Genomic DNA, 26,121 nt, shown 5'->3' with positions numbered 1-26,121 from the left:
TGGGGCACACTACCTGATGGAGGGAAGCTAAATTGAGTGTCTTGTGGGACTGTCATCAGATGTGATCTCTGTGGTTTTAAAGCAACCAAAAAAAAAAGGCTCATTGGTAGTAGGTTAGATCCTTCTGATCCAAATGAAGAACAGATAGGGAGTGTAAGTCCCAGGAGAGAGTTAGGACCTGTCACATGAAAACTGAATCTACTAAAATATCCCTGGAGAAGGCAACACTTAAAGCCTGATCATTTTGCTGCTTGAACATGGAAAATCTAGGGGGTGTAGGTGTGTGTATTTTTTACCTCCTAACTTTGGTTGCCAGTACTGAAGGGATTTTTATAACCCTTGTGCCTTGAGATGCTGCAGGAAAGTGTTTGCGTTCAGCTTGGCTCTGTGCCTTACAGTCCATTTTAATCACTTTGCAAAGTGGAAGGATAACAGTTCTACCACGGTGCTTGGTCTGAAAAGAGGACTCTGAGTGAAACCCAGTTATTCTTCAGAGGGATTTCCTGGTTCTTGCAGGAACAGACTGTAAAGCATACTGACAGAAGCCTTTAATGGTTATCATAAAACATTCCCTCTGTAGTGTTTTTTAGAATTCTGAAAACTAACCAAGTATCCTTGTGGATTCTCTTTGAATGCAGTTGCTGTGAAAACATTATTAGTGAGGATATTCTGGAGATATGTTGGATGTTGGGAATTTTTATGCATCTCCGTCATTGGCTTTTGAAGAACAGTAACGGAGTGTTGCTGCTTTTCCTTGCCTCATGGCATGTCAGCGACTCAAAATCTGTAATACAGGCTAGTGGCTATTCTTATCTCTCTCTTTCATGATGTTGAGCCCACAATTAAATGGCTGTATTGAATACTTCTGCCAGTTGAGCTTTTTCTCGTAGTCTGTGATTGCATGCTTTTCCTTGCTCTTTCTCCCTAGCTAACTGCCCATAGTCTCTATTCTTTGTGTTTCTGTTTTGTTAGAACTGTTCAAATTGTTTCACGTCTCTGCTAAAGGAAATAGCATGAAAGTTCAGTAACTGGAACCCCAAATAAATACTTGAGGAGAGGAGGACTATTGTTTCACATTTCCTTGGCACTGCTCAGTTCCTCAGGTTTCCAAAGATATTTACCCTGAATTCTTCTGAATTTCTGTAACTTGATTGCCTTTGACCCTTCCCTTTAAGTAACTCTGATTTTGGCTAAATTAGCATTTAGAGGCTTGACCAACATGCAGTGGATTGTGACACTTATTTTCTCGAATGCCAGCAGGACATTTTTCTCTGGTAGCATCCTCAGGCTTGTGATGGTGGAACACTTCTTTCTGGAATCATTAGGGTTGATATTCCTTTGCAGCCTGCATATGTCCTGGGGCTCACCTACTCTGTTGTCTATAGCAGTTGCAATTTGTGCCTTAACACCTTCTTACAAATCTTTTCACTCCATCCAAATTACCTACTCTGCTATGTTCTGAAGCATGTATTCTTATTTTAGGGTTTGGTCAAGGGAGGGGATAGAAACACAGAGTAGTGAATGGAGAGAATGGATCAAGTGAATTGCTCTATAGATTGGGTGGGGGAGGATGTTTGACTCTGCCCAGGTTGTCTTACTGTCAATTAAATTCAATGTTAATGAGTAGCAAAATGTGGGTGAGAACAGACTTCCTAGTAAATGTAATATTGTGAGCTTTGAGGCTTCTGTAAACCTAGCAGAAATGTTTAACTCTTTTTCCTGCCATCTGTTTCTTTCTCTTTTGTTCCCTGTTGAAGCCAGGTCCTGTGTTCAAACTGTTCTTCTTTACCAAAGGGTGCTTATTACTCTTGGCACATTTGATTTCACTATCTTCATATGCCTGTGCTAGGATGTACTTTAACTTGAAGCTAGCCTTCCTTTTTTCACTTTCATCTGTGTTATTCTACTGCTCCACAGCTTGTCCTAAAGCTGCAGTAATTCTCCCCATCCTCTGACCCTCACAGTGTCCAGTAGTGCTTAGGCCTTATGTGTGTTATGTCCTTCAGCCAGTGGTTAGTGGAGAAACTGTATTTTAAAGGATTCATTACAAAAATCCATCTGCAAAGGACTAACCAGCAGACCTGACCATTGCTTTAAACATCTACTTTTCTTGTCACCAATATGAACCTGTACACCAGGAGGGGCCAGGGAATCATCATCTCATGCTGATAGGATTATACATCAAAATTGCTAGGTACCTTCAACTGTTGTTGTGTGTCCCTCTCAGCTTTTCCAGCAAATTGACAATATATATTGAAATACAACTGGAATTTATGTGTGCAACTGCAGTAGTTTATTGCTTCATTTTATCACCCATTTCATAGCATCTAGACTTTGATGCTTTTAATTAGCACAGATTGAATACTCCAGTGGTACCACCAATGGCAAGCAGATTGCAAGTGTAAATAGTTGCATGGGTATTTTTTATGAAGTTACACACACATATACATAATAAACCACATATCTGTACTATTCTTGACGTAACACTTATGAGAACACTTGGATTTTGAAGACTGCTGACCCTACATATTCTCTTTATTCTAGACTGTTTTATGGTCTTCCTATTGCTCTTGCAGGCAGCACTGCACATCTAGACTTTGATGTTTTTTATGGCACTCTTATCCTCTAATTAACTTCATTAATTTTGCAATTAGTGAAGTTAATTAGTGGTTAAAAATGCTATATAAAACTTCAAAGTTTGCATTTTAATCATAGTTTGTATTAAAAATAATTATCACATGCTTGATTACACAGCTTGATGCAGTTAGCTCAGACCGGGTCATGTGGTATTAAAACCAGCTTTGTTTTATATCTTTGCTAGCTAGTTAGTTGCATTTTTCCCTGACAGTTTCTGAAGCTTTTTCTGGTATCTGAAAATGCAGCCATAGGGAAAAAGGCAGTGACTAAGACCAAAAAAAAATATTGCTCATGATATGACTTAGTGGAAGTTAGGTTTTAGTTTGGGCAAGCAGAGAAACAAGCTGCAAAAGGGGGAATATTAAAGAAGTCCACCATGACCAGTGAGTGATACATGTGGGATCAACACTTGCCTACCAGCCTCCTCTGATGAACCATTTTGGTAGTGCTGTGGTCCAGACTGTACTGCCTGACTGTGTCAGCCTGATCATGGCCCGCTACGGAAACCTTAAGGTAAGGGCATGGTAAAGAAAATCTGCTTGCCCAAGGGCTGCAAGAGGTGTGTGTTGAAAAATTAAAGCAAAGAGGACAAAATCCATGCCCATCCATGCAGATACTGGGATGTAGTAATAACAATAATAGTAATAATAGTAACAATAATGATAACAATGCCAGCAACAAAAAGGCTTTGTAAGTGTGGGTGACTTCAGAAGGCAGAGTTGCTATGCAAATGCTCCATTATGGTATCTGTAGATCAACCCACAGCATTTCATGCCATCTTCCTGAGTTTAATCAAAGTCATGCTTCTGTGCATGTAGATGTCTGTAAATGAATTAGTTTTTTAAACAGCTATTGGGTGTTACCTTAGAGCCCTTAGGCTTGCTTTGTGGGAGCCCTTGGCTGCAGTTTCCTCCCTGAGCACATGGTCTCTGGGCTGTATTTGCACTGCCTCTTTTTCTTGTGCCCTGACATCTCACCCATCTGGTGGGACCTCTCCCTTAGGGTGTCAGAAGTCTTAACCCTAATTTCTTACTTTCTTTTTCCTTCCTTCCTTCCTTCCTTCCTTCCTTCCTTCCTTCCTTCCTTCCTTCCTTCCTTCCTTCCTTCCTTCCTTCCTTCCTTCCTTCCTTCCTTCCTTCCTTCCTTCCTTCCTTCCTTCCTTCCTTCCTTCCTTCCTTCCTTCCTTCCTTCCTTCCTTCCTTCCTTCCTTCCTTCCTTCCTTCCTTCCTTCCTTCCTTCCTTCCTTCCTTCCTTCCTTCCTTCCTTCCTTCCTTCCTTCCTTCCTTCCTTCCTTCCTTCCTTCCTTCCTTCCTTCCTTCCTTCCTTCCTTCCGACACTTCCTTCCGACACTTCCTTCCGACACTTCCTTCCGACACTTCCTTCCGACACTTCCTTCCGACACTTCCTTCCGACACTTCCTTCCGACACTTCCTTCCGACACTTCCTTCCGACACTTCCTTCCGACACTTCCTTCCGACACTTCCTTCCGACACTTCCTTCCGACACTTCCTTCCGACACTTCCTTCCTTCCTTCCTTCCTTCCTTCCTTCCTTCCTTCCTTCCTTCCTTCCTTCCTTCCTTCCTTCCTTCCTTCCTTCCTTCCTTCCTTCCTTCCTTCCTTCCTTCCTTCCTTCCTTCCTTCCTTCCTTCCTTCCGACACTTCCTTCCGACACTTCCTTCCGACACTTCCTTCCGACACTTCCTTCCGACACTTCCTTCCGACACTTCCTTCCGACACTTCCTTCCGACACTTCCTTCCGACACTTCCTTCCTTCCTTCCGACACTTCCTTCCGACACTTCCTTCCGACACTTCCTTCCGACACTTCCTTACTTCCTTCCGACACTTCCTTCCGACACTTCCTTCCTTCCTTCCGACACTTCCTTCCGACACTTCCTTCCGACACTTCCTTCCGACACTTCCTTCCGACACTTCCTTCCGACACTTCCTTCCGACACTTCCTTCCTTCCGACACTTCCTTCCTTCCGACACTTCCTTCCTTCCGACACTTCCTTCCGACACTTCCTTCCGACACTTCCTTCCGACACTTCCTTCCGACACTTCCTTCCTTCCTTCCGACACTTCCTTCCTTCCGACACTTCCTTCCTTCCGACACTTCCTTCCTTCCTTCCTTCCGACACTTCCTTCCGACACTTCCTTCCGACACTTCCTTCCGACACTTCCTTCCTTCCGACACTTCCTTCCTTCCGACACTTCCTTCCTTCCTTCCGACACTTCCTTCCGACACTTCCTTCCGACACTTCCTTCCGACACTTCCTTCCTTCCTTCCGACACTTCCTTCCGACACTTCCTTCCGACACTTCCTTCCGACACTTCCTTCCGACACTTCCTTCCTTCCTTCCTTCCTTCCTTCCTTCCGACACTTCCTTCCGACACTTCCTTCCGACACTTCCTTCCTTCCGACACTTCCTTCCTTCCTTCCGACACTTCCTTCCTTCCGACACTTCCTTCCGACACTTCCTTCCGACACTTCCTTCCTTCCTTCCGACACTTCCTTCCGACACTTCCTTCCGACACTTCCTTCCGACACTTCCTTTCCTTTCTTTCCTTCCTTTCCTTCCTTTCCTTCTTTCCTTCTTTTTTCCACCTCTGATATAAGCTTACAGTATTAGGCAGCTTACTGCTCCAAGCCCAAACCTAGGACAGTGCCTGAATCCAAGTTCCGGTGTGGGTGCTTCCATCTATAACATTGGCATCAGCCAACACAAAGCAGCATTACTGCCTGGTCGTTCCACTGCGATGCATATTGTATCCATTTTTATAGTTTCTTTTATACTTTCAACAGTCTTTATAACAGCAATAATGTCATTCAGATAATTATACTGTAATTGACCTTAGCGTTGAGCATCCTTGGCTTTTACTGCAGTTTGCTTAATACTTCAGTATGGTCAATTATCTTGTAATTCCCACTTTGTTGAGAATTATTGTTTTAATTATTCCACTCCAAATACATCATTTTGGCATAGTAGTAAGGGTGCACTGGGGAATGGTCATACTCGTGAATGCTTTAAAGAGTTACCAGCTTTAACATGTAGGAAGGCTTTTCATCTTGTCATCTCTAGTCATTACTTTTAACACTGATTTCATTTAATTATCACTTAGTGTGCTCAGGCCAGGTCTTATCTGGAGAAGTCAGCATATGGGGAGTTGGGGCTTGCAGCTGCATGGCTGTACAATTTGATTTATGATTTCCACACTGATTTCTGCCACATTACAGTGTGAGCTGCATATGTTGATACAGCTAAATTCCATTAAAAGGTGGTGGTAAAACAGTGATTTTTTTTCCCACCCCTAGCAATTTGAATTATTAATTATCCCAAACAGACATTGACTATGCTGGTAAGAATTTTATGGCTGCATAGGAAGCTTGCATGGCTCTCTGGATACTGGTTTAATTTGCACCTGTATGGCACTGATACTCCACCACGAGCAGCGTTGTGATGGTGTTGGAGAGAAAACAGCATGATCCTTCTAGTGGGAGACCATTTCAGTTAGCACTGTGCTAAGCACTGCCCAAAACAGAGACTGAATCATAGCATGCTATGCTCCATAGCCTAGTGCAAAAAATACTGTGGGTCCAGTACTAGAAAGACACTGTTCTGCTTCTTAAGGAAATTATGTGAACATGGCGATGTGCTCAGCCTATCTATAAATGTGTATGTTCATTGGTTTTTTGTCAGCATTTTGTGATGTATTTACCATGAATAAAAATGTTCTACCGAAGCAGAAAATGAAAAACTGGTATGTTTTGCTCAAACACAAACTAAGTGTAACCTACTTTCACCAAAGAGTATTTTTCCTATGTCTGATATAATTATTACATGTGAGCACACTCAGCATTGTTTAATAGGAAAATGCTACTCTTGTAGTAGATTAATGCATTTTATTGAAGAAAACAGCAGTGTAAAAAGACTTCATTTCTCTATAAATTTTAATAGTTACTAAAACAAGGACTCTGGCCCATTAAGTTACAGCCTGCCAAGTCATAGTGCTGAATCACTTAATTTCTGTAAGTAACTATCTGTTCCACCTTCTTAAAGGCAGCTGTTAGGAGAGCACTGATGTTTTAATCATGGAACAGGACAGAGTCTGTCAGCTGAACAGTGTGTTTTGATGGGGTTTTCTTTTACCATCTGCAAATGTAAGGACCTCTCTTGGAGTTTGTGGGCTGGCACACTCAAGAACCAAGGTGTGGGTGGATACAGGATTATTTGCAGGAATCTTATGTCAGTGGAAACCATGAGGACATTGTTACATCCCAGTATTTCTCAAGGAAGGTTGGTCCTTATCAATGCTTATAGACTGAAAAGCTGTTACAAACAATAGAGGGAACTCAGTATGATTAATACTGTTGTCTCTCTCACAGTGAACATAGTAGGCATTAGGTCCATAGGAAAAGCTAGACCATGGCTCTTTGTCTATGTATGTGACATATCTTTATTACTTAGCATAAGAGATAAACTTAGATCTGTCAGCAAAAATACATCCCATGAAGATGCTGATCTTAATGTGGCAGGTGCATTTCATGTTGAAGGGAAAAGAAGGCCGTTCTGCGGGGGTATTGGTGCAAGGTGAGGGCTGGGACAGTTAAAAGTGGGGGTGGTTAGATTTGGTCTGTAGCGATTGACTCATGAGGCAAAATAATGTCACTGCTAGTACACTGGCCTAATTTCAGATTGGTAAAGGAGGTTCTGCCTGCTGTCAGTAGGTGAGTTGTCTCTGTTTTTTCTGCTAATGTCAGGTGAGAATACTGCAGGAGGATCCTTTCATATTGGTATAAGGTCAGATCCATCAAGCAATAAAACCATTAAGCAGTGTGCATTGCCGTAATGCCCAATGTGGTGCTCATCCTTTAATGTGCTAGTGATAATGAGCTACTTTATCTTTCTAGTAGGGACCTTCAATTTATTACTTTATTAAGTAGTGAAATCAAAGATTAAAATGGTATCTATAGCACATAGCTAACCAGATTGTGAAAAATGGAACTGTATGGTTTCAGATTTATGAAAATAAATATTTCTATTTAAATAAGTGCAGTAGTTTAATTCTTTAGACACCACTTTAATTTGTGGTTTATTGGTGATTATTTTTCTTCGTTTTAAAGCAAATTGCTTTCTGTAGGGTGAGGCTGAGAAATAATGAATTGAATTCACATTACAAGCTACTGCCTTCCAAATTCTAAATGAATATAAATGTAATAGGAGCTTAGTATAAAAATCTTTTGCAAAAGGTTATGCTATATCATTGCAGAAACAAATACATTTTTCAAGTCATTGGTTCATTTAATGTTGTGTTTCTACTTGGCCTTTATTTTAAGGGCTTCTGTACCCTGGCAGTGCTGTCTCCAAATGTCTTAACATGTGTTGTCACTTCAGAGCAAAAAATAACTTTGTAAGTTTGCATTATTTGCTATAATTGTTGATTAATGATCTGCTTTAAAACTAAATTAGTATTTTGAGATGTATTTGCACAGTACAAGAAAGGCACAGTGCCTTCAACACTACCTTTGTTCTAAATTTTTTCTTTCCATTCACTGTTCTTAGAGGGTAATTAACAATTGCCAGTCCAAAATATGGAAAATTTTTGCAAATTCTACCACTAATTAATCTGAGCTGCTGATCTTAAGAACTGTAAATTTCAGCAAAATGGAGAGGAGGACCTGTGTTCCAGCAACGTTCCCTTATGTGACTTGGACAATAACTACAGTTTAATTTCTGTGTTTAAGTTTTCCTAATAATGCTAATTTCTTGGTTTGTATTTGTGTTAATAGCTGCACTGAAAACCCCCAAACCAAATTGCTATGTAGTACAGTTTTATGTGGAAAAACAGCTGTCTGTCATGCATGGAGGAAAAAACCCCAAACAAGTGTTTCTGGATGAATGGGAGGATCTAAAATCCCCCAGTCAGGACTTCTTTGGTTCTTCCCTACCACCCTAGTAAAAAGGAGGACAGAGATGGAAACAGTCAGCAGGATTTCAACTGACAATTATTTTCATCTCCGTTGCTGTCATTTCCAATTCTGCAAAAAGCCTGAACACATCCTTACTTATATACGTTCAACCACTGACTTCAGAGTGAGATAAAGTTTAGTGCATGCTTAAATGCTTTCTTGAACTAGGGCCAAAACTGCTGCTGCTACTAAAATCGGTCCCAGTGGGAACATTGCATCTTTCATTGCTGCCTTTTTTGTATACGAAGATACAGACTCCACAAAGCCCTGGAAATATGGTAGAATTTGATAAATGTTACCTGCCTTGTTTAACAGAGTAGAGTGGAGTTGTTGGATGATAGTGCATAAAGTACACATTGTCTTCCTTTCTCTCCTGTCCATATGTGTGCTCTTTAGCAATCATTACTAGGGGAGCACTGTAGAATAGCAAGAGAATCACTGAGCCAGTCTGTGTTTTGTTTCTGTCTGCTGCAGGCATAGCCTGGAGTTGTAAAAGGCAGCAAAATAAAATGAGTTTAGGTGTTTTCTCCTCTTCTTGCCCGCTCCAAAACTGCTCAGAAGCTTGCGTCTTTCTTTGGTAGAAATCTTCATTCAAATGTTTGCTGAAGTGTGACTTGCCTTGAGCCTCTTTGTTATTTTTGATTTACACAGGCAAACACACACACATGTGCAAACACACACCCCTCTTCTGAGACTATTGACCTAACCCTGTGTATTTGTAGAGGAAACAAACCAAAACAAGACCAGTGCACAGTATTCATAAAATTCATCCTATTGGCAGTGCAGATAGCCACTGTGATCTGTCAGTTGATCACCTGTTTCTGTCTCCTTCAATACATAGTGCAGTTTTTGATACGAGGCACTTGCTGGGTAGCTGTCACTGGTTCAAACCCAACATGCTGTCTGTGAGAACAGCTCCAGATCATACTGTCAGCATAAGATGTATTGAGGGGTGGTGACAAATGAATGTGGGCCTAATGATGCTTTCTTCTCTTTTTGGACTACAGAGCTCTTCTGTATCTCCCTCAGCCAGTTTCAGAACAGCAGAAAAGCACAGAAATTCAACAGATTATTCTTCAGATAGTAAAAAACAGAAAACAGAAGAGAAGGAAATAGCAGCTCGTTATGTGAGTAGATTGTCTACATTGTGCATTGTTGAACTTCAGTGTTCCTCTGTAGTTTCACCTGGCTTCTGCTGCATAGCTAATTTTAAAAAGAGGGTCAAAAGCTGATTTTAAAAAGAGGGTCAAATTTTAACTGGTTTTTGCTGCCTACCTCTAGTGTCTCTGCTGAATTTACCATTTTGGTGCCTATGATTGATACTGTTTTTAACCATATAAATACAAAGCACCTGGAAATTGTGTGACAATGGTGCTGAGCTTTAGTTAGGCTGGGACTTATTAATGAAGTCTATCTTGACTCCACTTTATAGTGCAGTGCCACTTTAGATGAAGATTTTCATCCTATGTCCTTCTCCACCAATTCGAAAACTGGCATGATTGCTGTAGTTGTGGCAGCCTGCTAAGCAGAAGCCCTGTAGATGTCTGAAAGATGTTAATTGTATAACCACATAAAGGGAATGGTACACTGCAGATTTGTGAGCAGATTTCCTTTGTTTTTATAGTTATCAAGAGACACTGGCATACGAAATAAATTTTTTTAACACATTGTGATTTGTCATTGCAGGACAGCGATGGTGAAAAGAGCGATGACAACTTGGTCGTTGATGTTTCCAATGAGGTATTCACAATGGTGTTTTTTCAGCCTTAGAGAAATGGTGGTGGGGGTATCTTCAGTGGTTTCTGTGCATATTGGTTTTATGAATAGGATTATGGCATTTGAACTTGAAATGCCTGACAGAATCCAGTTGTATCCTCTTTGTTTAGAATACAAATCAGATCCGAAGCATTTACTTCTGCAGGGTTGTAAGTACTTCTACAAAGCTTGTAAGAGTGTCTGTCTTTTCTTTCACTTTGGCCATGACTTCACATGTGAACCTTACCAGGTCTGCCAAATGCATCAAATCTTTTTAATCTGTCACTTGTAGAAAGAGATTTACTTGCCTATTTCAATATCCATAGATTTTTGGCATTATTTTTCATGGTTTAATGGCATCAAATTTTAAGAGTTTTTTTAAAAAAACCAAATTGTCCTTCATTATCCCTCTCAATTTTACAATTGGATCAACTAAATCAATTAAGAATGGAAGGAATGTGTCACTTCCTATGACAGATCTTCATTCCAAATTGAGATGATGCCTTGAGAGGCTGCCTAGAACAGAGGTTAGACAGACTTAAAGGAATAAACTAGGTATTAAAAGGCCTTCAAAGGATACATCTTAGGCAGTACAAGAGCCTGGCCAGGGCTGCACCCAAGATGGACCCAAGATGGATAACTCGTCATGAGTTTTGACACTTTTTGTAAGTTTTGGTCTATTTACATATTGGGGTTAATTGTGCAATTACAGCTTCAGGTTATGAAGTCCCATCCTCCCAGACTGCTCTCCTCAGTTTGCTGTTTTTCACATCTTTTGGGCCTGAGGCTGTAATGGTGTCCTTGGTTCTCAGGCTGGGAAAGGATTGTTTCGTCTGACTAAACTGTGAGAAGAACTTCCTGACACTGTATATGGAGTTCAGAGTTGTATACTAATGCACTACAGAATCTGGAAAATATGAAAGCTAAACTTAAGGCATCAGAGGACTGCTCAAGACAAGAACTAGTGGCTACTATGAAGTTTTTATGCTAACCCATGTTCCTGATATTTAGGATCCTTCTTCTCCCCGTGGGAGCCCAGCACACTCTCCACGGGAGAATGGCTTGGACAAGACTCGACTGCTGAAAAAAGATGCACCAATTAGTCCGGCATCCATTGCATCCTCTAGCAGTACTCCTTCCTCCAAATCCAAAGAACTTAGCCTTGTAAGTGCGACAAAATGCTTCTGACCCCTAATCATAGGCTGAAATACATGCTTACCGGACTTCTGTCTGGACACAATTTGTATTTCCACAGCTGTCAATAAAGCACTGTGAAGCATGAATTTAGTATTAGTTTACTTTATCTTTTCAAGGGAGTCTAATAGGAAGTCCACAGTCTTTTTTTGGGATAGGAAGAGGTTATTTTCACTGGTGGTATGAGTAGATGATAGATGTGGTGTTCTGAGAGATATTTTTCTCTGCCCCCATATGAAGAACTGTTATTCTGAGAATAAATAAAAGTACACAGAGGTTTCTTGAGCTGTTTTCCTGTGCTGTGCTTTATAGCAAATTCAGTTCCCTGCTTGGATGTGATTTGGTTGTTAGCTTTGTTTGAATTACCAGGCTATATACAACAACAATAATTTTTATTTTCTATCTAAAAAGTAATCTGTCATTTACAAGAGCCTTCCTTGACTTGCATCGCAAATCAAAATGCAAAAGAAAAGAGCTGCCTGCAAGGAGTGTTCTTTCCTTTCCTGTTTGTGGCCACAGTTAATCATTACCTGAGCTGCACAGTAATTCCCCTCCCAGTTCTTCACAGGGCAGGGTATGCAATTATTTAAAGAAATAAAATAAATAAAAAGAAAGCTTAAAGTGAATATAGTGCTCAGGAATGGTGATGGAATGACAGGTTCAGGCCTGGGAATCAGTGGTGTGTCTGATGAACGAGCCTGTCAGAAGAGCAGCACTGCACAGTTCCTGACTTTATAGCCGTCACTGTCTTCATCCTGTGTTTCTAGCACCACACTTGGATATGAGTAGTTGGTCAGTTTGGGGATTTTTTTCCTACTCTTCTTGTCCATCCCTCACAGAAAATTATAATGGAAGCAGGTCCATGAGCATAGTGAGACCACTGACTGATTTCACATATGCTGCCAATTGTCAGAGGGAAATGATTTTCAGTCATTTACCTCATTCTGAATCATACAGATTCTCCTGATGAGAAAAGCAGTGAAGGCTGTAGTTAATGTTCAAAGCCATTCTGTCTTTTTCAGTGTCTTTGCATCTTCTCTTCATTGCCAGGGACTGTTGAAATCCAAACCCAGAAGCTAAATATCACTAATATCACTAATCACTAGCTATAAAGACAAAATTGTTTACGAACTGCCTTCCTTTTTCCTTTTTTGTGATTAGAATGAGAAATCTACCACTCCTGTGTCTAAATCAAATACCCCAACTCCACGGACCGATGCTCCAACTCCAGGCAGCAACTCCACTCCCGGACTGAGGCCAGTGCCCGGCAAACCCCCAGGTGTGGACCCGATAGGTTAGTGTCCATGTATTTTGGTGCGTGAAGCAGTCTGGCCTTGTCAGATTCCCTTTAAATCTCTAATGGCAAGTCAGTGCAGTACAGATGCTTAAACTGGGTGCTGAGCTGGTTCTTCAGCACTGTAAAACAGTGTTAAGTGGCTTTCCTTGGCTGACTGGCTGGTTGGTTTGGGTTATTTGTGAAGTATTTTGCAGTTTTCCAAACTCATGTTTTCATGTGGTGGCTCTAGAATGCCTTTGTGACTTCTCACTTTCCCCCCCTCTTCTTATAGCTTCAGGTTTAAGGACACCTATGGCAGTACCGTGTCCTTACCCTACTCCATTTGGTATTGTGCCACATGCTGGTATGAACGGGGAGCTGACCAGCCCTGGAGCTGCCTATGCTGGTCTACACAATATTTCCCCTCAAATGAGCGCAGCAGCTGCCGCCGCAGCAGCAGCAGCAGCTTACGGGCGATCTCCCGTGGTAAGTGTTTGCCGTTAGTGCATTTAGTGTTGAGAGCTGTTTGTATTAAATACAAGGCCTGTGGGGTTAACTCTGCTTCACTCATTTTGTGGTTTGGGGAGTATGCTATGGAGAACATGAATTAAACAGTCTTCCTTTGCCTAACTGCTACTTTAATACACCTTTTTTGTTTTGCTTGGGGAAAACTACAGGTTGGTTTTGATCCACATCATCACATGCGAGTCCCAGGCATCCCTCCTAATCTCACAGGCATCCCAGGAGGAAAACCGTGAGTATCAAACATTCAGCTTTAAAAGTCAGTCATCTGTTGGAAGTCATGTTCCCTTGCTGGTTGGAATTCCCCTTAGCTACTGAAAACTATTGTGTGAATAGAAATAAGTATAGCTATTCAGCAAGAGCAGGAGAATCACTGTGTAATCTTAAAGTTGCATTTGTGAATTTGTTTTGAAGACTAATAGCAGTTGACATGGACTGGGTGATACAAAGTAGAGGAGACAGAAATAAATGGAAAAAGGAGATGAACTTCAAATCTGACTGGTTGGTTGTTTATGGAAATGCAAGCTGGAATGAGATCCCAGCTCTCCATCTCTACTGTACTCTGCTTCCCAGTTTAAAAAAAATATTTCTTTGTTCACAAAAGCCTTGCAATTACTTGCAAGCTTAGCAGCTGTGTGCAGAGAAAAGAATACTGAAATGTTTTTTTGATTGGAAATACTGGAAAGAATTATTTTATGATAATATTGAGATTCATCCTTGATGAAACTGACCTGTATAGTGTGACCTGCTGTAGCAGGCTTTTCGTGTTGTGAGCCTTGGAAGAAAGATTATAGAGATAAAGAACTCTCAGCTCACATTCCTCTTGAGGTAGAGAGGAGAAAAACTAACGAAAGCAGATATACAAACTGGGATCATATTGGTCCAGATTTTCTTTAAATTTCATCCAGTTCTCCTTCCTCGTCACATTTCTGGGAGACTCTGATCTGTTCAAACTGGAAAGTTTGGTGGTCAAGGGGTGTTGGTGCCAGTCCTTCTAAAGCTCTTTTACATGTGAATGCTTTTGCGTAGGTGTGGTTAAGATTAGCCATACACCTGGATTTGTGTGAGTAAATGCATATGCTTACCTGCCAGTGAGCTTGCAGACACACAGGATCAACAACATACGGTGACAAGTGGTCAGGTCTGGTGCCCGTAGCTCCTGGTGTACCCATGTCACACAAATCATGAGCCAGGTCCAGATCTCTCAGGCGTCACACGCTGGTAACCACCTTAATGTACTTTTCTGCTAGTTGTGCCACCCTGTTAGGTATGGAAATTGATGTACAGCAGCTTGCAGACCAGCTGCTTGCATTAAAAATTCTTTGGGGCACAGATCTTCATCCATTATATACAGTGGGCTCTAAGAAATGTACTGATGTAATGTTCAAATGCTTGCTGGGTTTAAGTTCATCCCTGATGGAGTCAGTCACCTGGAAAGAAGTGTCTCTAGATCTACTAGACTTTGCTTGCTGTGGTGAGAGAAATGGCAATTGCAGGGGTTCGGAGACGTCCCTGCTCACATCTTTCTTCTGTTAAAATTGAGAGGAATAAAACATGAGGCAAACTGAAATCAAATCACTTCAATTCTGGTTTATCTCCAAGATTTTTAAATGTTGTTGCTCTGTTGATGTCTATTTAAATGTTTAAATATAGCTGTCATTTCTCTACCAGAGGGCTTGAAACTTTTAAAATCTGTGGTTCTTTCAGCATGATTATATTGACTTTTCTCTGTCCTGAGTGTGATAGTTGTCACATCTTCCAGGATTGTTATTTTCTCATCTACTCCATTTTTACTTTAGAGGGAAATTTATGTAAATTCTCTGCACTGTTTAGTGTCCTGAAATGAAATGGGCAGCATATGGTACATTTGGGATCTGGCCCCTAATAACTCTCTTTTCACTTCAGTATTGTATCAACTCCTCAGCATTGTACAGTATATAAATACTGAAAGATAGTATATAAAAGTATATAGCTAATGCATTTTGTTTCTCTGAAAATTATTGATCTAGTGCCTTGTGAATCTTAAATGACAAATTCAGTAGTTTAATTGTAAATACTGCCTTCTTTAGTCACTTTGTATTATCAATTAAGGAAGTAAACTTAAAAAGTATTCTCATAAAACAATTTCTTTGTGAGGTCTTCTCATTCCACCATTCTGACAATGGATTTTTTACAAGCATTATGATGAAATTTTAGGTCTAAGAAAAGGAAAGCCTTCCATTGAGCATACCTTGATATGTATAGGTAAACCCTCTTAAAAATTTTGTGCTCTTGTAATAGATGTGCTGTATCAGATAACATCTCAGAACAAGGCAATTTCACAACCTAACTGTTCTCCCTGGAATATACTTTGAGATAAAGCTGTTGATAGGTTATTCACAGGTGGCATAAGTGGCAATCACAGAACAGATTTTTTCTCAGTGAGAGGTCTGATTTTGGCAAGAGAAATTGGGATTTGTAGCAGTTGTGTTGAGTCCACAAAAAAAAAAAAAAAAAACCAAACCAAAAAAAACCAAAAAGCCCAAACCCAAAACAAGCCACAAAACAAAAAATTCCATTGCAGTGCATTTTAGCTGGTCTGACATGTCAGCTGTCAGCAACCATGCCTTGAGGACTTAACTCCTCAGTGTTGGTGGAAGTTTCACTGCACCCTTAGGTACGGTGCTGAGCAGTTTTGCTCAAGGGGCCTGGGGCCCACAGTACATTCAGGACAGATTGGCAGCAGTTCAGCTGAAGCTGCCACATACGAGTCAGTAAAGCGAGCAGCCAAATGTCCCCTGGCACGCAGCTACCCACCGTGCTCTGGCAGCAACCAGCCAACTATTTCTGTCTTCCAGAGGGCCCTGACCCAACCTTGCTTCCCTTCTCTGCGTGCTGTGATATCCCCATCCAAAGTTAAGAGCGGTGTCATATAGCCTCACTCATGCCAGAAATCATCATAATGTGAGTTGTAAAAGCTCATTTGATTGGTGCTTGACTTTCCACATTAAAAGCTGAGCGCCTATGTGCTTGGAGGGTCATGCTACAGGTAAATAAATGCTTTTTCCTTATGTGATTAAAATATCTGATATGTGTCCAGTTGAGTAACGCATGGTGCTAATAACACCAAGGTGATGTGTTCAGTCCCCCTATGGCCATTCACTTAAGGGTCAGACTCAATGATCCTTGAGGGTCCCTTCCAGCTCAGAATATTCTGTGAAATATCTGTGAAAAAAATTGAGCTGAGGGCACAACCTGAATACCTGCCGGGGGAAGCACATCTTTGATTCTGTTTTCCTAAACAGCCTTGAGTAAAACTCTTTAAATCTTCTCCTTAATTTTTTTCCCCTCAGAGCATACTCATTTCATGTAAGTGCAGATGGTCAGATGCAGCCAGTTCCTTTCCCTCCTGATGCCCTCATCGGTCCAGGAATCCCTCGCCACGCCCGTCAGATCAACACACTGAACCACGGGGAAGTTGTGTGTGCAGTTACCATCAGCAACCCCACGAGACACGTGTACACGGGTGGGAAGGGGTGTGTCAAGGTTTGGGACATCAGCCACCCTGGCAACAAGAGCCCCGTCTCTCAGCTGGACTGCCTGGTGGGTGAACTGCAGCATACGACACTGAAAGAAGATAGGACGTTGTGTTAAGATTGCAGTGATAGCACTAAGATATAAAGGGCAAGTGGGTATTTGATTTCTGTCATGGTATCACAGGCCGGTATTGCATTTGTAATTTTGTTGTTTCTATTAGAACTGAGGTTGAAGTATGTTCCTCACCATACTTGTGGGTTTTTTCCCTTGCAAAGAATCAAAACATTTTTAATATCCTAAAATTGTGGTGGGAGGAAAGATCAAAGACAGCACAGCAAATATTGTTTATAAACTTTGACATTTGCTGGCAATCTTACAGCTTGTTGATACCCGATCATGCTAAAAATTGCTGTCTTGCAGCTGTATTCTCTGAGACTATTTGGGGATTCTGTCACGTATTTTGTATCTGTGTCTGTGTACGAATGCATTGACCTGTCTTAATGTGGCAATTAAAAATATCCATGAGTGCTATTCACAAATTATTTGAATGTCCTAACAAGATGAACTATTGTTAGCAGCTTTTCTCTTGTCATTTACCAGTTCTTGCTAAGATGCTGCTGTTTGTTACAGAGGCAGTAAAATGAGAACTGTGTAGCACGTGTAGACTTATAATTAATTGCTACACAAGTTGCTACACAAGTGAAGAAAATTGCCTAAATATTTTCCTCTGACATCTCCTAGATGGTGGCAGCAAGTCTCACTGGAATGGGAAGGGGGAAAGTGTGCAGGGAATTTGGTACTCCCCCATGCTGAGAGGTTAATGTGCTGAAATAAACAGAGTATGAAAATACAACTTTCTAAACCAGCTGTCAAATTCAGCTATCCTGAATTGTTTGGGGCTGGGTTCAGGTCTTTGCATTTTGATGCTAATTAAGATTAAATATCTCTCACTACTGAATTTTGTAGATCAAGTTGAAGTACTTCCCTAATGTCATGTAATTTTCTGGCATTAATACACTTTATCATTGTCATAAGTATAAATGGCTCATTAAAACCAGGAGGGAATACAATACTTTTATGGATTTTTGCTCTCATGTTAATGCTGTTTTCTTTCCTCATGAGTAATCTCTTGATGGCTTCTGTCTCCACAGAACAGAGACAACTACATCCGTTCCTGCAGATTGCTCCCTGACGGCCGCACCCTGATTGTTGGCGGGGAAGCCAGCACGTTATCCATTTGGGACCTGGCAGCTCCAACTCCTCGCATCAAAGCAGAGCTGACATCTTCTGCTCCAGCTTGCTATGCCCTAGCTATCAGCCCTGATTCCAAGGTCTGCTTCTCTTGCTGTAGTGATGGCAACATTGCAGTGTGGGATCTGCATAACCAGACTTTAGTAAGGTAGGTCAGCCAAACTGGATCATCAGGTTGTGGAGAATTATTACGGCACAGCCGAAAATGTGCTTTTGCACATTATGTATTCTATTTTCTCCATGCATAGATGCTTCCAGTATTTTGTTGTTCAGCATAGCCATGGTAATACCTTGACAAAAATCTATAGGATTATTTATAGGTTTTGAGAGTTCCATAGTTCCAGGCTTTTGATCAGCCCATAACTAATTCCCTAAATATCTGTTGGTGTCAGTACTGCTGTAGATTCCTTGAACAAAGGATTTTTTTCTGTTTCCGTGCAGTACGCTGCTCTCACACTAATTTCTTTAATCAGAGAACCAGTGAATATGTCTTGGGTAAAGATATGTGTAAATTACTGCACTACAGACTTAGCCCCTCAGGAGTAAGGATTGGTTCTCTACACTGATAGACAGTATGTTAAGAGCTGGCCACACAGAGATTCTCTGTGCACTGCACTGTGTATATGTTGTTGCATGTAATATCAGTGTTGCATGAAAGTCAAGCTTTTATTACCTGATGTTACCATTTAGACTGCTCTTTTTTTAACTTCAATGGCCTGCACGTTTTTCTTAAACTAAGGTAATTTTGCTGATCATGCTACAGTCTTCTGGGGGGAATGACTATTTTAAGTTGACTAGTGGGTATCACACAGCCAGCAGCAAAAATTTTCAGAGTACCTGACTCTTAAAGTGTTTTTTTTGAAATCACATTAGTTGTCTGGCTTGATTGCACCATCAATTCTTCAAAAAACTCTCATGATTGTCTTAGAGTTTGTATTCATCGGGGATTGCTATTGGAATCTAAGTTACATCTCAGGGACTGAAAGAAGGCATTTGTATTTTTGCCCAGAATTTGCTGATCTTCTTTTAATATTTTCAGGCAATTTCAGGGCCACACAGATGGAGCGAGCTGTATTGACATTTCTAATGATGGCACCAAATTATGGACAGGAGGTCTGGACAATACAGTCAGATCCTGGGATCTCAGAGAAGGGAGACAGCTACAGCAACATGACTTCACATCACAGGTTCAGTCTCAGAACTTTTGGCATGTTAACAAAATTTTCTCATGGTTTTTGAAAACAAGCAAGCACTTTTTAAATTATTTTTTTTCTCCTTTATAAGCAAAAAAGCAGTCTCAAAGAGAATCCCAAAGAATTTTTCAGTTAATCTCATATTCCATACTGTAGTTTTTGTTCTTTGGGTTTTTTTCTTGTGGCAGCTAAGGGTCGATCTGGATTATGACTTTGACAGATTAGTGCCTCTTCCATGGGAGTAACCAAGATTCAGTTTTATAAAACAAGTGCCAGATTAAAATATTCCTCTCTGCAATCTCTTCCCATTTCCGTAGATTCAGGTTCAAAACTGTTTTGCAAAAATATTTCTAAATACTGTCAGATAAGTTGGACATTAGCTTTCATAGTTTGATTCAGTACTTCACCATTGCAGTTTTAATAACATTTAATAGCATAGATTTGCAGCTGTGTTTGCATGAACTAATTTATCTTGATTACTGTAGTAATTGGATTATCATGTTTTTAAAACTGCAGTAGACCAAAAAAGTGAGTTTGCATAGTGCTAACAGAGTAGCAAGGGTCAGTTTTGAATATCTCAAGCTCATTCCTTTACTGATTGAAGCATGTGCTGTGCTAATTACAGATCTTCTCACTGGGCTATTGTCCAACTGGTGAGTGGTTGGCAGTAGGAATGGAGAACAGCAATGTCGAGGTGCTGCATGTTACTAAGCCGGACAAATATCAGCTGCATCTTCATGAGAGCTGTGTGTTGTCACTCAAGTTTGCTCACTGTGGTAAGCAAATCATTCTAAATCAGTTTTTTCCTTCACAAGAAACTGATTCAAGGTTACCTTTAAATGAAAGTGTTATATAGTTATTAAACGACAGAGTATAGTTAAAAATTTGGTATTAAATTTAAGTATTAAGGCTATTTTAGAAATTCTATCTGTCTGCCTTTTTTTATGTACTGCCTGTTTAGTGATGGAACATCGTACTGCAACCAGATGAAAATGTTACTGTTCTTTGGATATATGTGAATGCTTTGTTATGATCCTCTGATTCTGGAGACGTATTCCTTGAAAACAAAATGCAGCAATAACATTTAAACAATCTGTTGCAGGCAAATGGTTTGTAAGCACTGGAAAAGATAATCTTCTTAATGCTTGGAGAACACCTTATGGAGCCAGTATATTCCAGGTAATAATCTCCTAGAAGCTGTTTCTCACAGACATCACAGTGCAGTAGAGCTGCACATCTTAGGTGTGTCAGTAGCCTAAGGAGTTTTCAGGTGGAAATGCAGCTAATTACTGTAGTCCTTAAAGAATTTGTTTGTAATTAGGGAAAGAAATAATTTTGTCCTTTCTACTATTTCACTAATTCAACTCTTTCAGTAAAGTAGCCCTTTAGTCTAAAATTGTTCTTAATACCCTTCTTTCTCACCTTCTTCTGCATATTGGTGGAATACAATAACCCAAGTCATGTCGTTAGGTGAACAGCCACTGAAGGTCCAAGTATAACTAAACCAGTGGAAGTCATATTCAACATGTGTGTTTTTCTTGGATGAGATGTATTAATGGATTGGACCAGCAGACTCCTGAGCTGAAAACTGAAGAGATACGGAGGGTCCCACTGACGTGTAATGGAAGATGTAGCCTATCTATAGTCCCTCTGTGCCCAGTTTTAATGGCATTTCAGTGCCACTATAGAAAGTGGGATTTTTGGCATGTCTTTCTATTATTTCACCTGCAGGTACTTCTAGGTTGGGAATATTTTTATTGAATTTAACAGTTAAATGGCTGTGGTTTAAATGACTAGTCTCATGTGTCGGGTTGCCTGCCATGTATCCACTTTTGGAGACAGTGCTGTTTACCTTGACATGAGAAAGGTAAACGTTTTCCTCATAGAGGCTATTCATTTCTAATCATCCTAACAAGAGCATATCCCTCTTGAAGATGGTGTTCAAAACTCCAGTACAGCTTTCTTACTGAGGAGTAGATAAGTAAACTTCTAGTGCAGTGAACAGAGGTGTCCTTGCCAAAACACAGCATGACTGGGAAAGTGTTTGGCTCTTGTGGTAACAGGCAGAAAATTATGTGAACATATAAAATGTAAAGAAAACGTGAACTGAAACAGCAAGGTGAATGTGGCAATGCATACACTTAATCTTAGAACAGACAGCAAAGCCAGAAGAGACAGAGCTAGAGCAACCTGATGTCCCCTCCAGCTCCTACACACCTGTTGTGTATCCTGTTCCACCAAAGGGTCTTTTCCTACTTGCATCCTCTGTGATAATGTAAATTCCTTTGTGCAAAGCTTTTGGGTTCTTGTGTTGGGGAAGCAGTGAGAGGGGATGCAGTTATTTCTGTGGAGTCTCTTTGTTTCATACCTATGGGTGGGTAGGTCTTTGAAGTGTTTCTCTGTGTGAATTTCTTGTTTACAACAAAAGAAAGGGGAAGAAGATGGGTTTTCATTCATTTTTATGCAAATGGAATGCATAAAATATCAATAAATGCTCATTCCTTGTAAAGTATATAGAAAGGACTACTTCTATTTGTTTGATTGATAGATTACCTGTAGGTCCATAATATTCACTCCCATTTCTACTACTCCTTTATTTTAAAATAGATATTTCTGTGGAACAAAAGTATTTAAAAAAATTTTGACATTATGATGCTGATACTTTAATGAGATTTTCATGTATTCCCTATCTATAAATTCTTCCAATTAATCTTCAAGCCCTTCATGATTGAAGAATTGGAAAGACGTAATTTTCTTTTTCCTTTTCTCTTTTCTTGTAGTCCAAAGAATCCTCATCTGTGCTTAGCTGTGATATCTCTGTGGATGACAAATACATTGTCACTGGCTCTGGGGACAAGAAAGCTACAGTCTATGAAGTTATTTATTAGAGACAAATCTGAATGCAGACAGAACTCCTTCTCCTAGCACTTTGCTGTATATTCCTTTTTTTTTTTTTTTCCTTTCTAACAGAAAACTTAAATGTTCATCACAGTTGTAGAATTTATTTTTACCTTCTTAACTTGCTATTGATTTGTGAATGTTCATTAAGAACTTGTGATACCAAATTGTCAAATATCTACTTGGAAGAAGATGGAATAAGCATACATAATGGTGACCTTGACTCTTTAGTTATGTATTATAACTGTAAGGTATTTATTTTGTTTAAAGAAGGCTTTCTAACAATGAACTGACTAAATAAAGCTGTCTGGTCCGGCTTTAGTTTGAAAGATGCATCATATACTTGTGTTTTTGCAGGTGGATAAATTGGGGATCTTGGAGAAGGATGTTCAGGAGATAGTTAAAATTACACTAAATAGACTTGTAGTTTCTATTTAAAAAAATAAACTTTGTTATATTTTTTAGTCCTGTTCTTGGATGAGACCTCTAAGTGTTATTACAGTATAATTATTTGGTGGGAAGATGCTGTATCTTAACTATTTTAGACAGTCTTGGAAACTTAGGAAATTGCAAACTGTAGCCAGTGATCTACATGCCTGTGATGAATGGCAAATTCAGTTCACATCTAAATTAAATTCACTTTAAGTAAGAATGTGCTAATTTATATATTTGCAATGTTAATATAGCATCTTGTGTACAGATTTGTTCTCAATGCTCTTCTGTTGATAAACATAAAGCATTTTGGTGTCAAGCTAGGTTTTTTAATATAAACACCTCTCTTTATTATATTGTAGAGAGTACAATAAGTTGCCTCAAAGAATCACCTTTGTTACTTCTGGAAACTTTTGCAATGTTTCCTTGAAAATGGGGATATGTGTCTTTGGGCAATTTTTCAATTACAAGAGATTATGAAAAATATTTGATATGTTCTTTGGAAACTGCACTGAAATAAGAATGGATGCCTACCAATATACAAACTACAAAAGCAATGACCTCTGAGGTAGGATTTACAAGAGTACTCATTCCAACATACAAAAAGGAATGGATTCTCATTGGGATAAGGACTTGCTTTGTTCGCCAGCAGTTCAATCCAAGTCTTGATTGGATGTCCCTAAGATGGACGCAGACTGAGCCATTGTGCCAGAGACAACGTGTTATCTTTTTATGTTGTTGTTGTTGCTGTTAAACTATGATCTGTGACTTTTTTTTTTTTTTTTGAATGCTTTAAAAAAGAAATCTTTAAGTCTGTGGATCTGCTGATGTACAGTGCCTTTGCTGCTATGGATCAAAATCAAGAGACCCGTGTAGATAAATCTTATTGTATAAGTAGAAAATTACTTAATTTCATACTAGAAATGGATTGATGCTGCAAGTTAAAATGGACTGTTTATTGAAGTTCCAAATGTGGTAGCAAAAAATGGTGTCTTAAGTGCTTAGTGTTTGATGTCATTAACAGTTTCGTAATACTCTACATTGTAGAAAGATTTTGATACTAAACTGTGTCATTGTACATAGTTCTAATGCATTGTATTGGCCACCAGTACTTCTATAATGGTAGATTATTGTTTGTGCATTCAGACTTTTAAGCATTAAACATAAGTAACTTCTAAGCTGATTTTTCTTTTTTTTTCCCCCTCCCTCATTGTCATGTTTGTGATAATCTCAGTCACACGTGCAGCTGTTGAGTCACAGAACATACCACTACAGATACTTGTGGTTTTGCCACTGAAACACAATGTAGAGTTTCAGCTGAGATAGTGAAACCTATGAATTTACAGTTTCTCAGGTTACCTGACTGCACTGATTCTGAACACTTGGAGGCATCAGACTTCTCCTGTCACCTAAGAGTTTGCCTCTTCCCAGTTTTGTGGTTTCCTATCTGACATATTTATCCCATACCTTGGGAGAGAGTGAAATTGAGGGCCGTTACTACCCACATGCCCAGTGAGTATGTGGAGCTCAGCAGGATTTGGGAGGGATCTTTCATTGCAGCATCACACCAGGGTTTCCTCATCCAGACCTGAAGTCTGTTCATGCTCACAGACAGAGTTCTCTCACTGACTTTTGGGTTTCAATCAAGGATGTAGGCCAGCTTCCATGAAATTAATAAACACAAGTTAAAGTGAGCTAGGAAAAATTAAGCAATGCACTGCTGGGAGGGGTGATAGAGGGAGGAGTTACGCTATCTGTAACAGGAAAAAAAGGAAATGGAAAAAATCCAAAGGAAAATTTGAATTTTGTTTTTCTGTAACCCATTTCTGAAATGATGCTGTGCATGGTTGAAATCCCCAAGCATGCAAACCTTTCATGATATGCCAGTCTGTGGTGGATGCAGGTACATGAACCCAAGCTTAGAAATATTTTGGGTTTTCTTGAAATGTCAAAACAAGACGTAAGTTGACAAAGTCATTTACTTGTACGCTGAAATTTTAGGTATTGCTGGTTGATGAAGGAGAATGTAGAGGGAAGTTGCTCTGAGAGCTATTAGTTCCTTAGAGTTAACAGTGAAGTGTTTACCATATTTCCCCCAGAATAATGTAATGTTTCACTTACACTAAGGTTCTGTGCTACTTAATACAATAATGCTCCATAAAAGTAAACATGGTACAGATATCTTCTGTTAATATTTACTCTTGTCAGAAGAAATAGAATTTACTGGTTATAAACATATTGGAGACACCTTGTCTTTTCAAAGCCATTCAAAAATATAAAAGGCTAAGGTGTGCACCATTTACTAAAAAGAGAGAAGTCACCTGCTTAACGTTCAGAGAGGATGTCGTGTTTTTATGTAGTAGTTCAGGCATGAGGTAACTTAAAACATCTAATATAAAGTATTCCTTCAAAAAGAATTAAACATTGCATACACCTGAATTTGTTACAAAGCTAGTTTTGACAGCAAAGTAATATACTTCTGAAGCAGCCTGCCATACATCTGCTTATTAATGTTTGTATTGATGGCTTGTAAACAGTGTGGGAATCAAATACTTTAATCCAGGATTACTGCAGTTAAATGTGTAGTCATGCTGATTTTTTTCCCTTCAGGACTGAGCGCAAGTGAGAGATGGTACACAGCTACTTTCTGTTTTTTTGTGATGCATACATAGGGTCACCTTCTTTTTTCATTAGTTAGTTTTGTTTGCAACTTCACAGCAGTTTTGTGTAAAGTGTTATGATGCAGATGTGTTTTGTGCTACAGACTTGTGGCAAATACACTCCGAAGATGGTACAACCATCTCTTTCTCTATATTCTTCCCTTCTCAAATATTATTTACTATGGTGATTGATTAAGAAAGATATTTCTTTTTAATTTTTATGTATTTTCTGACTGGCCAGTATATGCACACTTTATGGGAACGCTTCCTATCAAACCAGTGTTTCCTAAAGATATGCAATTTTAGATTATTTTTCTCTGTTTTTAGCCAAAAGTGATTTCTCTCTCCTATTTTGTAAGCTACTCCATTACATAAAAAGAAAATAAAATTTACTTTACCAGCCGTGATTTTCATGTATGAGGGATTTTAAGTCTGTGCTGGAATAGTTTAAATTGGATTTTGTGTATTGCATTGAATTCTGGTACCTGAAGCACATATAAAATTCCTTCTTGAAATGTTGATAGGTGTGTGGGAGAAACAGGAAGGTAGCTATGCAGGTCTACATATGACTGGAGAATATTCTACAAAAACATGCTAGGGCCTTGGCATAAATAAATACTTCTTCTGTTACTACCCTATTTATTTCTGATCATTCCATCTGAATTCCTGATGTGATTAGCTTCTCAAACATTTGTGTTTTGAAAGGAAATTAAAATAAATTAAAATATAAAATAAAATAGAAAAAATAAAATAAAGTACAGTTTCTGTATGTGCAGGACTCAAGAAATTTAAAGCAGAACTTGGTCTGCAGTGTTTC

At 39.6% G+C, this 26,121-nt stretch overlaps 1 protein-coding gene across 4 annotated transcripts in view; it reads left to right on the top strand.

Annotated features, from left to right (window-relative positions):
• The window catches only part of LOC131095733 (transducin-like enhancer protein 4), a 99,622-nt gene extending 75,836 nt beyond the window's left edge, over positions 1–23,786 (top strand). For 3 of the 4 annotated variants that reach the window (XM_058043797.1, XM_058043795.1, XM_058043794.1), the window contains 12 exons: positions 9,615–9,734; positions 10,294–10,347; positions 11,374–11,526; positions 12,718–12,850; positions 13,125–13,318; positions 13,510–13,586; positions 16,687–16,936; positions 18,022–18,269; positions 19,161–19,308; positions 19,940–20,090; positions 20,417–20,493; positions 22,095–23,786. In XM_058043797.1, coding sequence (XP_057899780.1) covers positions 9,615–9,734; positions 10,294–10,347; positions 11,374–11,526; positions 12,718–12,850; positions 13,125–13,318; positions 13,510–13,586; positions 16,687–16,936; positions 18,022–18,269; positions 19,161–19,308; positions 19,940–20,090; positions 20,417–20,493; positions 22,095–22,202 — 1,713 coding nt within the window. In that variant the 3' untranslated portion in view covers positions 22,203–23,786. The remainder of the gene's footprint in view (positions 1–9,614; positions 9,735–10,293; positions 10,348–11,373; positions 11,527–12,717; positions 12,851–13,124; positions 13,319–13,509; positions 13,587–16,686; positions 16,937–18,021; positions 18,270–19,160; positions 19,309–19,939; positions 20,091–20,416; positions 20,494–22,094) is intronic. The other variant, XM_058043796.1, reaches the window with a different exon arrangement.
• Positions 23,787–26,121: the final 2,335 nt, after the last annotated feature.

This window comes from Melospiza georgiana, chromosome Z, assembly GCF_028018845.1.
Source record: "Melospiza georgiana isolate bMelGeo1 chromosome Z, bMelGeo1.pri, whole genome shotgun sequence".
NCBI lineage: Eukaryota > Metazoa > Chordata > Aves > Passeriformes > Passerellidae > Melospiza > Melospiza georgiana.
This window is presented reverse-complemented; position numbering and strand designations above follow the sequence as displayed.